The sequence below is a fragment of the Panthera leo genome, chromosome A3 (genome assembly GCF_018350215.1).
Source record: "Panthera leo isolate Ple1 chromosome A3, P.leo_Ple1_pat1.1, whole genome shotgun sequence".
Lineage (NCBI taxonomy): Eukaryota > Metazoa > Chordata > Mammalia > Carnivora > Felidae > Panthera > Panthera leo.
In genome coordinates, this window is record NC_056681.1 from 10,364,849 (window position 1) to 10,377,739 (window position 12,891).

At 48.4% G+C, this 12,891-nt stretch overlaps 1 protein-coding gene across 3 annotated transcripts in view; it reads left to right on the forward strand.

The window, feature by feature from the left end:
- ATP9A (ATPase phospholipid transporting 9A (putative)) overlaps positions 1-12,891 on the forward strand; it is a 129,274-nt gene that overhangs the window by 32,485 nt on the left and 83,898 nt on the right. For 2 of the 3 annotated variants that reach the window (XM_042930649.1, XM_042930650.1), the window contains exons 3-4: positions 318-431; positions 5,899-6,007. In XM_042930649.1, the coding sequence (XP_042786583.1) occupies positions 318-431; positions 5,899-6,007 (223 nt within the window). The remainder of the gene's footprint in view (positions 1-317; positions 432-5,898; positions 6,008-12,891) is intronic. The other variant, XM_042930651.1, reaches the window with a different exon arrangement.

A 12,891-nucleotide genomic window follows, 5' to 3' on the forward strand; every position in this document is an offset into this window, starting at 1 on the left:
CCCGCATGCCCTCCCCGGCCCCAGAGGCACCCACTCTCTTGAATTTGGTGTTAATAATTTCCATGTGTATCATTGTTTGTTTGTTTCTCTTTTTTTTTTTTTTTTTGACTTTTACGAATTCTGTTTTGATTACCCACATGTGTTTTCCTAAACAATACGCAGGAGCGTTGAAACTCTACGTAAAAGGCATCGTGGGAGTTGTGCTCGTCTGCAGGGCCGCTCTCAACTCTTCATCACCTCGGACTCGACCCCCCACAGGTGCATCACTCGAGCCGTGACTGTCTCTCTTCTCTCTCTCCTCTCTCTTGTCATTCCAGGTGTTGTTCAACCAGTTCAAGTATTTTTTCAACCTCTATTTCTTGCTTCTTGCCTGCTCTCAGTTTGTTCCTGAAATGAGACTTGGTGCACTCTATACCTACTGGGTCCCGCTGGTGAGTAAGGGGCGTGGTTTGTCCGCTGACCGTGGGGTTTGGGAACAGATGCTTCTTTGTCTCTCTCACCCAGGCATCTGCAGCCTTTTACGCGAGAGGACAGCCTCAAGCCCCGCCCCCCGCCCCCCCCCCCCCCCCGCCAGGATTAAAATTTTTTTTTTAATGTGTATTTATTTTTGAAGGAGAGAGAGAGAGACAGAACATGAGCGAGGGAGGGGCAGAGAGAGAGGGAGACACAGAATCCGAAGCAGGCTCCAGGCTCTGAACTGTCAGCACAGAGCACGACATGGGGCTCAAGCTCACAAACCGTGAGATCATGACCTGAGCTGAAGTCGGACACTTAACTGACTGAGCCGCCCAGGCGCCCCTATATTTTTTAATTCAAAAAAAATTTTAATGTTTATTTATTTTTGAGAGAGAGAGAGAGAGAGCGCGCGCGCACAAGTGGGGGAGGGGCAGAGAGAGAGGGAGGCACAGAATTGGAAGCAGGCTCCAGGCTCTGAGCCATCAGCCCAGAGCCCCACGCGGGGCTCAAACTCACAGACCGCGAGATCATGACTTGAGCCGAAGTCGGTCGCTCCACCGGCTGAGCCCCACAGGCGCCCCAAGCCCCCCCAGGATTTTAATGGTGAGGCTGCATTTTGTACACCACCGGGGCCAGACCGGTGAAGTGGTAAAGGCCGGGCCCTTCATTCGTTCTGTCCTTCAGCCAGTCAGTTTTTTCAGCAACTGTGCATTTCATGCTTACGGTCTGTCTCACCTGTTTCTAGACTCTGGGGATGCAGTGTCAGGCCAGAAGGACAAGGCTTCTATCTTTGTGGGTTGTGCTATTTGAATGGTTTTCTGAGATCCTGTTTTCTGCCCCTGTAGAGCCTGCCAGCAGGAGGGTTTGAAAAGTACCAGGTTTTGCGCTTTGTGTCTGAAGTGAGACAGAACTGACCAGAAGGCCCCTCCATTCCCTCCCTTGCCTCCTTTGGGCAAATGGTTAGCGAGTAGCGACTGTGTGCCGGGTAGGGGGGAGGGGGCCTCTGCTATGTGCTGGGGACACAGCGGTGAATGAAACATAAAAATTCCTGCCCCTGTCCAGTTGGTTTTCAGAGGAGACAGACAGTAAACATTTCAAATTGTGAAAAGTCCTGCAGAGGTTCTAAGAAGAAGGCCACGGGCCAGATAGGCTATCCCAGGCCCATTTAATATTTGTTGAATGGATGAGGTGGGGGTGGGGGATGTAGAGGGGCAGCCTTGGCCAATGTGGCCACGGAAACCATCTCGAGGAGGGGATGGGCTGAATAGGAAGGCGGGAGTATCCCAGGGACAAAGAGCAGCAGTGCAAAGGCCCTGCGGTAGGCATTTGCCCAGAGCATTTGAAGAACAGAAGGAAGCCCAGTGTGACTGGGGTGTGGAGAGGGTGGAAGTGACATCTCTTTCTATCCAGGTAGAAGCTGCGTATTTCACATGAAGTGGGGCTTTATTTATGTATTTATCTATCGTGGCAGGTGGGAGAGGATAAGGATTTGGTGCACTGACACGGACGGTGTAGAGAGCCAGTTGCTAAGAGACCCGTGAGTGGCCATAAACCGCGAGTGCCGCGTCATCAGACAGGTTAGGCCGGCAGCTCCAGCCCAGAGAAGGGACAGGGGGTTGGGTTTTTCCACACGAACAGGAAAGGTGCTTTGGGGATGTGCAGACAGTTCTCCCCTGACCTGAGTCATTTGTGGGTGAGTTAGGACCCTGGGAGCGGGAGAAGGCTTCTGTCACACATCCTTGCCTCGCGTAACAAACATTCCTGTCGGCGCGTTGCGTTCTCACCCACGAACACTGCAGACTCAGAGGCCCGGCTGACACAAGCAGGCCTCGGGAGAACCCGGGAGCTCACGTCCCATGCAGAACGGAAGGGTCTGCTCCGTTCCAGCAGGTGCGAACGTGGTCCTGGAGTTGCCAGGCCCAAGAGTTAGAAGCTTTGGAGTTTTGGGGCGCCTGGGTGGCTCAGTCGGTTGAGCGTCCGACTTCAGCTCAGGTCATGATCTCACAGCTGGTGAGTTCGAGCCCCGCGTCGGGCTCTGTGCTGACAGCTCAGAGCCTGGAGCCTGCTTTCGATTCTGTGCCTCCCTCTCTGTCTCTCTGCTTCTCCCCCATTCATGCTCTCTCTCTCTCTCTCTCAAAAATAAATAAACATTAAAATTAAAAAAAAAAAAAAAAAAAGAAGCTTTGGAGTTTTATGTGAAATACCCCAACGTCATGGGAGGTTTTTAGTTCCACAGCTGCTAACTACATACCTATCTAGAGTCAAACCCTAAGTTCCTTGTGTAAAAAAAGTTAGTCTCTAATGTATACAAAATGTAACTTATCACCTTGCCTTTTCCGGGGAACCTTTTTAAAGTGTGGTTATTTGAAAGGTAAGACGATCACGTGATTCAAGAAACATAGAAATCGCCCCAGTGAAAATTTCCCTCTGGTCCAGTCCAGGAGGGCGGGAGCAAGTAGCTTGCACTGGGGTGCCCCTCCCCACCCCCCATTCCCCAGCTGCTGCCCACATCTCCTTGCTGAAATGACGCCAGGAGTTCCCAGAAGCCTGACCTTGCGTGCATGCAGTCAGAGTGGCCTCTGCCCCCCCGCCCGCTTTCCCTGGAACGGTGGCCGCAGGTGGGAAGCAGGCAGGGTCACAGCTGCCGCTGGCGGTCCTGACATTTTCGACTCCACATCTGGGTCTCTCTTACAGCCACATTTTCACTGTGAAGTTTTAGGATGTTGGTCTTACCGTCCTGCCTCTTCCCAGGGGCTACAGAGAAGAAGGTTTGGGGGTCGAAGAGAGACGAAGTGGATGGCATGTTTCTAGGTGCCAAGAGCTGATGTCCCCTAGATTTTTGTGCACAGAATCACTTCCCGGTTCTTGACCAGAACGCATTTTGAAATGTCTCCGACCACCCTGAAAGGCCTCTCGTTTCAGAGCCAGCTATGGATGAGGGCTGAGTGAGGGCTGCGGTGTGGTCCCTAGCTACACGTTGGGAAGTTGTGTAATTTGAACCTCAGTTTTCTCATCTGCAAAACAGGCGTGATCGTGTCCACTTGCTTGGCTCATTGGGAGGATTAAAAGGAAGCCCTGCAAATAAATTGCCTCCTTTTGCTCCCAACGGACAGGAAATTCTCAGGAAATACGCTCATTTGAATTTTAAATTTCTGGCACTGGTGTCATTGTTCATTGTCTGGATTAAGGTTTAGCTTTTGATAACCTTTTTCTTGGTACTAATACGTTAGAGGGAGAAATTCCTCAATAGGTAGCTGAAATGATCCCTAAAATTGTTTGTATGAAGAGCTAGATTTTTTCGTTATTGAGATATAATCTGTGTACCATGAAATACACAGATAATACGTTGACATTTGTCAACACTGTTGGAAACACCACCTCGGTCAAAATACAGAGCATTTCCACCACCCTAGTCCCCGAGTGCCCCTTTCCAGTCAATCCCTCCTGAACCAGAAGGCACTGCTTTTCTGATTTCTAGCTCATAGATTGGTTTTGCTTCAGGAAATCTATTTTTGATGTACGACTTTACAAAAGGAGGCTTAACACTTTCAGAATGGCCTGTCTGGGCACTGTCACTGCCTCTGAGTCCCTTTCCGAGCTCAGACAATCCCAGCCCTCCCTGTTAAAGCCTCTTTTTAAATATCCGTGGATCTTAAGGACCTCTGAAGTTGGATGGTTGGAATTTATTTCTGGGCTACATTTGCATCTCTGAGCAAAAGCATTTTCTAGCCTAAGGGATGGCAGGTCCTTTGGGCTTAATGGGAACTGTGTGTGGGGGGGGGGGGTGGTGGCGGGGCAGGGGGAGTAGATGGGATAACTTAGGAGGCGGTATTTATTTGCAGCAGGGAGGTCACGGCTCCTGTCTTTGTATGAGCGCACACTTTCCATTAACATCAGTGGGGTTTAGCTAGGCCCACGCAGCAAGGGATAGGAACGGGAACATTTGCAAAAACAAACAGCAAACACCCGGGTTCTGGCCCGGAACAACGACCCGGCGGCGTGGGAGGGGCGCCCGTTCTGCAGACTGGGTCTGTGCCCGGCCACCACAGGCTTCCTCTCACCTCCAGCTCTAGAGCTCTCCTTCTGGAATGTCCCAGTCTTGCTCTGGCTGCATCTTGATTGGAAACAGGAGCAATCCTTTGATTGGAAAGACAAACGAGCCCTTGGAGAAGTCCCACAAAGGAGCGCATCTCTGGCTAGATTTACATAAGAGATTTAAAGTCCTTTGAATGGAAGTTCATCTATTTCACAGGATAAACAATATAAAAATGAAATCCCCAAAGAATCACGGCTGCTAACCTTCAGGGCGATGGTGCTTTCTGTATTAAAAAAAAAAAAAAAGGCTTGAAAAGGAGAGATGACAAGGTATTTTGTAAGAAAAATGAACGAATGCTCTTGCCTTTCTTGATACAAGAGGAGGAATCTGGATGGAAATAGATTTCCTGTTACGGCTGACTCACACCCCAGCCCCCACCAAATTTTGTATGAGTTGAGGTACCTGACCCGGGAAAGGTCGGGCAGTTTCAGTGTTCTTTTTATTAGCTGCTATTTATGCAATCAGTACTTCAATGTGTTTTCTTTTTTTTTTTTTCAATATATGAAATTTATTATCAAATTGGTTTCCATACAACACCCAGTGCTCATCCCTCAATGTGTTTTCTTTAGAAGGATTGAGAGCGTTACACAGAAGACTGGAGTCTCCTTCGGCCCTTCCCTCTCCCTCCCATCTTTTCCTTGCAGGAATCTAGCCACTGGTTAAGGAAATTGGAAACTCTTTGCAGAGTGTGGTCATTGCGGTTGGTGCTTGTATGCACGGGGTTACATTGTATGTGGGGAAAAGTTGATGTCCCTACTTGGGAGGTCAGTGCAAAAGTGATGGCTCTCACTCTTCTTAACTGGTCTGGGTGTGCTCTGTGTTGTTGGCTGATCTCCTTTCCACGTTTCTTTGGACGCAGAACGATGTGGCTGTTAAGGGCAAGGACTCCGGAGCCAGTGTCCTGCCTGTCACTTAGGAGCTTTGTGTCCTTGGCAAGATTACTCAACCTTTCTGTGCCTCAGAGCCCTCATGTCCGCAGTAGTAAGAGCAGGGTTGTTGTGGGGCCGTGACACCCCTCCAGTAACGTCCGCTGGATGAGGTACAGATGTCACCAGGTACCATCGCTCGGCCACTGCCTGCAGACCGACCACCTTTTTGACTCTTAGAAACCCTGCCGTGGTGGTGGGTAGGGATGCCCCCGTCTGTGTGCGTCAGCCAGTGTTTCCCCAGGGTACGTGTGGAGGAAGGAGTCAGAGAAGTGGGCTTGCCGGGGCAGGTGCGTTTGGGGCGGTTGGCAGGACCCGCCCTGCTGCTGTCCCGTGTGGCCTCTGGCCTTGTCTGTCCCCAGCACCGGGAGAGGAAAGTCGCTTTCCGCGGGGCTCACCCTCTCTCCCCTGTCTCTGCAGGGCTTCGTGCTGGCCGTCACTGTCATCCGAGAGGCGGTGGAGGAGATCCGATGTTACGTACGCGACAGAGAAGTCAACTGCCAGATCTTCAGCCGGCTCACAGCCAGAGGTCAGCCTCCCAGCTCCCCCAGGGCCGCGGACAGTCAGGGAGCAGAGGTCAAGGCCAGGGGCCGGCGGGTGTGTGGACACCGCGTGGCGGGACAGTCACTCGGCTGCTGGCACCTCGGAGGCCAACGTGTGCCCGGGGCCTGGAGGGACTCAGGCTGCCCCCGGTAGGCTGTCACGGGTCACTCTTGCAGCCTGGCCTGTGGCTGACTTGTGCATCAGGCTGGATTTAAACCCCATTCGTTGGGCAGCCTCCTCTGGCTGACCCCGTCCCCCGGCTGGCTGAGGAGGGAGGGAGGGAGGGGCCCCTCTTGTCCATGCTGAGGTTGCAGGTTGCGGAGGCTAGGAGTCTCTCCTACGTATTTCTGGGGAGCGAAGCTTTGAAAGATACTCTTTCAACATTACGAAACTAATGCCACAACTTTGCAACATTCGTCTTTTTAAGTGGGCGCCAGATTTATAGCTGCATCTCTGAGGATTCTGCTGAGGGGCATCTTATAAATCCTCCAACTTGGGGCACCTGGGTGGCTCAGTCGGTTGAGCCCCCGACCTCGGCCCAGGTCATGAGCTCGTGGTTGGTGGGTTCAAGCCCCACGTTGGGCTCTGTGCTGACAGCCTCACAGCCTGGAGCCTGCTTTGGATTCTGCATCTCCCTCTCTCTCTGCTCTTCCCTGACTCGCTCTCTGTTTGTCTCTCTCAAAAATGAGTAAACATTAAAAAAATTAAAAAAAAAATCCTACAACTTAAAGTGGAGAGTCTGACCAGAGAAGCAACTAGATAGCCCTTAAGCACTGAATCCCTTGCAAAGCACATGCATTAAAAAAAAATTTTTTTTTCTTAATGTTTATTTATTTTTGAGAGAGAGAGACAGAGCGTGAGCAGGGGAGGGGCAGAGAGAGAGGGAGACACAGAATCTGACACTGGATCCAGGCTCCAGGCTGTCAGCACAGGGCCAGTGGATCACCAGATCATGACCTCAGCTGAAGTCAGATGCTTAACCGACTGAGCCACCCAGGCGCCCGGAGGCACATGCATTTTAAATTGGTGGAATTAAAAACAAACAAACTCCTGAATAATCCCCAATGGGAACCCACCTACCGATCCAGCCAGCGTTTAACTTGTGTTTCAACTACAAATTCTACAGGAGATAACCTGTAAGGATGTGTTCAGAAATAAGAGGCTGTTACGTAAAGTCCCTGAAGATGACAGGCAGTTCAGGGACTGATAATGTTTTAGGAGCAGCAGAGATGGATGAAAGCCGTGTTTAACCTTCAGGACGTCAAGAATTCTGAAAACCAGGAATGTCTCAGGGAGGGTGAACTGCTTTTGATGCCTCAGTCTCCCCAAGGCGCTCACACAAGGTTTCAGGGTTTTATTTTCTTTCTATTAATATTGACGGAGGAATATGTTTTGGGCTCAAATTTTTTGTTAATCCCCTGAGGGCATGAAGGTATTTTGTTTTGGTGCATTTAAATACATTTTCAGAGTTGGTGGTCTTAACATTTGGCAGAATGTCTCTGGGAGAAGTGGGGGGTGCAGCGTTGGCATGAAAATGCTTTATTATGGCTAAACTACTGTATTTAGGACATCTTGCTGCCTAAAGAAAGAAAACCCAGTGTAGTCTTTGCAAAGGCAGGTGGCTTGGGCTTTCCACGTGGGTAATCAGAAGACCCCTCCGCAGGGTGTTTTTTGTGGCCCGTGTATATTAAATCCTCCCTTAATAACATATTCTGACTATAACATTTGAAATGCTAGGCAACCGACAAAAGCCCCATTGGAGAGGGTGCTGTGGATCTATTTAGATGGAATCCATTCATTCATCTGTCCCAGCTCCAAACCTTCTTTGGTCCTTTTCATATTGCAATTGTGTCTCCGGTGAATGATTTTTGTGCCCTCCCCTGCAGATTCCCTCCTCGGCTCCTCCTTTAACTTCACTCACTTCTTGAAAAGATCCTTAGGAGAATTGGCAGATGGCTCCAGCATTAAACACTTGTCTTCCTTTGTCGGTCTCCTTTTGTGGCCCGTGGTTTCTGTTGTCATGCCAATGCAGCCATGGGGGAAACCGAGCAGAGTTCTGAACACTGACCCAGCCCCTGCTTGGCCATTTGTTCTGAAAGCCTCCCCGCCCCCCCCCAAAGCACTGAAGAAACTGTCAGCTCAGAAAGTGATGGAGGTGAGTATAGTTACTCGACACGCTTTAGTGGGGAGGGGGGGAGCAGAGTGTGAAGGCCCAACTGGAAGGTTTCAGAGAGAGGAAGAGAAAGAAAGCTTCCTTCACCTTCCTGTTTAGTTACTTACTATTTTCTTGAGTGAGGCTTTTCACCAAGATCTTCATTTAGTAAATTCAAAAGCAAAATGAAACAAGCGTGTGTGTGTGTGTCCATGCAGAGCTCTTTTCTTTTGTATCCCATAATATCTTTAAAAATGTATTTTTCAACACCGTTTTTAGAGTTGAGACACGGTTAGAAGCCAACCTATCAAGTCCTTGATCCCTGGATTATACGGGCCACGTCATTTACCTACATTCTGATATCACTTCCTGATTGACGATAACAGTACTTGTGCCGATTGAGTTGAAAACATTTTTTGGGAACAATGTCTAGCGAGAAACAAAGTTACAAAACTCCTGTGGTGGACTCCAGTACCCTCCTCACCGCGCGTACATCAGTTGTTAACATTTTGCCATATTTGCTTTTTGATACTCTCGCTCTTAAGTCGTTAGAGTTAAGTTGCAGACATCATTCCCTTTACTCCTAAGTACTTCCGTGTTTAATTCCTAGTGGGGCATTTCTCTTACGTAACACAGTACAGTTGTCGAAATCGGGAAATTTAACAGTGGTGCATTACTATTAATCTACAGCCCTTACTCAAAATTTGCCATTTGTTCCTAAAATGTCCTGGTTTCCCCCTCCTCTGCCACCCTGAGCATCTAAAATGCCCTGTTTTTAACAGCATTTTTTTTTTCTTCTGGTACAGAAACCTGTACAGAGTTGCCAGTGACATTTACTTGTCCTTGCTCCTTATCTCCTCTAGTCTGGCACGTATCCCTGGTTTTCTTTGATACAACATTGACATTTTTGAAAAGGCCCGGCCAGGGGCACCTGGGTGGTTTGGTCGGTTAAGCGTCCAACTTCTGCTCGGGTCATGATCTCACTGTTCCCAGTTCCCGAGTTCGAGCTCCGTGTTGGGCTCTATGCTGACAGCTCAGAGCCTGGAGCCTGCTTCGGATTCTGTGTCTCCCTCTCTCCCCGACCCTCTCCTCACACTCTGCCTTTCTCTGTCTCATACATAAATAGACATTAAAAAAATTTTTTTTTTTTTTTTTTAAAAGGACCGGCCAGTTTTAGGGCAGTTGCTTTATAGCTTGTCCCTCAATTTGTGTTTGATGTGTCAAAATTAGATTCATGACATGTATTTTTAGCAAGAGTTAACATAGTTTTAAGAATGCCAGTGGCACAGCCAGAGTTTTAGAAGCGTGAACGGTAATGAAATTGAAAAACTTTCAAACTTTGAGAAACAAAAATTGATTTTTAAACAACTAAAAACCCTGGAAGTAAGGCACTCACCACTGGGAGGAAAAATGGATGATAGTCTTTTTCTGCTAATTGTTACTTCCATTTAGATTATCATAGTATTTCAGTAGAGGAATCTATTATCTAAAATGACACACCAGCTAGATTGATTTTTAATGTCACTGTCATGTCAAATAAGAAATGTTTTTAAGTATTTTAACAGTTCAGGTGGAAATGACCATTTATTCATTTTGTTGCAGATTTGTTTTGACTACAGCACGTCCCAAGTATATCATAAGTTTCCATATTCTAGAGATAAACACAAGGGCCTGTGGATTGTGGGAATTCATAATTTAGTGAGGTATCCAACCATTTAAATAGATAATTTAAAAAATGCGACTCGGGGCACCTGGGTAGTTCAGTTGGTTAGGCGTCTGACTCTTGGTTTTGGCTCAGGTCACGACCTCATGGTTCGTGAGTTCGAGCCCTGCATCCGGCTCTGTGCTGACAGTGTGGAGCCTGCTTGGGATTCCCTCTCTCTCCCTCGCTCTCTCCCCCTCCCCAGTCTCACCCTCTCAAAAATAAACTTTAAAATTGCAACTCTTTACAAAAAAAGAAAAAAATACTGTTGACGTTGGAACGCAGTAGGAAAAAAATGAGCGATGACCCACCAAAAGCCGGCTACGTGTTGAAGAAGGTCTAGGGTGTAATTTCTTAGACAGCCAGGTGGCTTTTACAGATGGGAGCAGCAGCTAGTTAAGGGCAGGACTGTGACTTGAAGCCCGGCTTGTCTGAATGCACGTCCGTGGCCTATGGGTCTAGGCGCCTACTGTGTGCCAGGAGCTGCGGGCACCAGCTTCCCCCAGGGTATCTCAGCCGTAGCTACGACATTCAGCCTTTATACATACGCTACAGAAGCGCTCTCAGATTTAAAGAATTTCAAAACACGTTTGTGAGTCCAAAGGGACTTGTCACCCCAGCACCCTCATTCCAAGGTGGACAGAGTCGTTAGACAAAGTTGGTGGGAACCCAGTAGGGCTCACGCTTGGGGATAGATAAGCATTTCTTCTCCTCCTTGAAATATGCGTTTGCAGCGAGATCAGAGACTGGAGGGAGGTTCTTGTGAGTTGAGGGGTCTTCTCTAACAGCATTCGGTGGCACTGTCATCCCAAAGCCAAAGAAGAAGGGGGCTTGAAGTGGTAGCCGACTCGGCAAAACTTCTTTTTGTTACTGGAAGGATTTGGGTTGGGTGGGGGGGGGGGGGGGGGAATAGTAAGTAAAGGGATTATTTCTTTTTCCTTGTGTCTTGCTCAAACCAAAAGTTGAAATCTGGGGGTGGAGTGCTTTGCCTCGATGATCCCGGGTGCTGAGGGCAGTGGATTTCTTTGCATTTCCATGAGATCTTCAACCAGGAATGTTTGCCCAGACTAACCTGTGATCAGGGGCTAAATGAGGCACACGGATAATTAGCTTTGAAAGAAAGTGCAAACAGAGGCACAATGAATGCAGTTGCTGGGTGCTTCTTTCCTGCTGGGGACATCTGGGCATGCCTCGAGCCAGAAGTCATAAGCTGGAAGTCTATGTGAAATGGAGAGAATCCGCCTTTCTTCAGTTCTGGGCTATACGTATGGTGTTAAAACCCAGCCGCTACCTTACATCTTCTCCATTTCTTTCCAGAAAGTTCTGGAAAGGGTCTCTTCACCCTTTCCTAGTGATAGAATAACCTCAGGGTCTCACTTCCGCTTACGAGTGACATCTTTTTTTTCCAATTTATTTCAGAATCTGCTTTGGACTGTTAGTATTGTGGTTCATGTGACTGAATTTTGAGGTCAGAGGATATACGTGTCTTTCTTTTTGGCATTTGTATTCCATTGAAGTTTATCAGGAGAAGGTACGACGATATAGGGAAGATGCATTCATTAATGGAGAGCTGTTTCGCTCGTGGGTAGTTAACTAAATGGAAACTTCGTGTTCCCAAACCCAAGTACTGTTTGTGTTTTTCATAGTATAAACTCTGTTCAGGCATGGGAGAACACTAAGCTATGTTTTACACTTTTAAAAAATTTTAATTGTATTTCCCTCACGTTTCAGATATTTATTAATCCATGCAAACCCCAACACAATACACCAACATGCTTTCGTGCGTTTATAATGTTTATTTATTTTTGAGAGGGGGAGACAGAGTGTGAGCAGGGGAGGGGCACAGAGAGAGAGATACACACACATACACAGAATCCAAGCAGGCTCCAGGCCCTGAGCTGCTGGCACAGAGCCCGACATGGGGCTCGAACTCATGAACCATGAGATCATGACCTGAGCCGAGGTCGGACGCTTAACCGATTGATCCACCCAGGCACCCTGATTTTGTGCATTTAGAGGGGAACTATTTCCTGGGTAAGTGGAAAATTGTGTGGAGGGTTTCTGGGAGACCTCCACTGTAAGCAGCTTTATAGGGAGACGTCTCAGGTAGAAGTCTCGCCCTTCTCTAGTTTGCTGTAATGTGCAGTCACTGAGCAGAACCTTGTATTGACCATTGGGACCCCGTTTCCCCCAGGGCTCTGGGTTCCTCCTCCTATCCCTGCTGACATCCGGATTGAACAGTCCCGGGCACGAGACATACAGCCCTGCCCTAATGCCTCCTGCTCCAGTAAAGGCCAAGAGGGGGATCAAGTCCTGAGGCTTCTTGGCCTGACCGAGATCTGGTGGGACACAGCGGTGGCAGGGGCCAGAAGAAGAGATCACGTCCGCAAGGCCTGGCACTAAGTAGTCCCTGCACCCAGGATCAACAGACACCGTGTTATGCTTTTTTGAGAGAAGAGAATTCCAGTGAATGGTCCTTTTGATATTAACCACAGCAAAAGTACCACAAAAGTCCTTGACTGAGGATCTCAAATCCAGTTTGGGAAGCAAAGTATTCCCCTGCCCAGGCTTTCCTCATGAAGACCCAAAGCATTCGCTTTTGCAAGTCTTACTTAAAACAGATCTTGCCAGACACTTTTCTCATACCGTTCTCCGAGACATGCCAAGGTATTTCGGACCCGTGGGTTTCTTCGCTTTTTCAAAGCGCTCAACTTCTCTTTACTGCAAATCGTTGATGAACTCATCTGTTGTGTAATTAAAAAAGCCAAACAAAGGGGCGCCTGGGTGGCTCAGTCGGTTAAGCGTCCGACTTCGGCTCAGGTCATGATCTCGCGGTTCGTGGGTTCGAGCCCCGCATCCGGCTCTGTGCTGACAGCTCAGAGCCTGGAGCCTGTTTCAGATTCTGTGTCTCCCTCTCTCTCTGCCCCTCCCCCACTCATGCTCTGTCTCCCTCTGTCTCAAAAGTAAATAAACATTAAAAAAAAAAATTAAGAAAAAAAGTCAAACAAAATAAAAC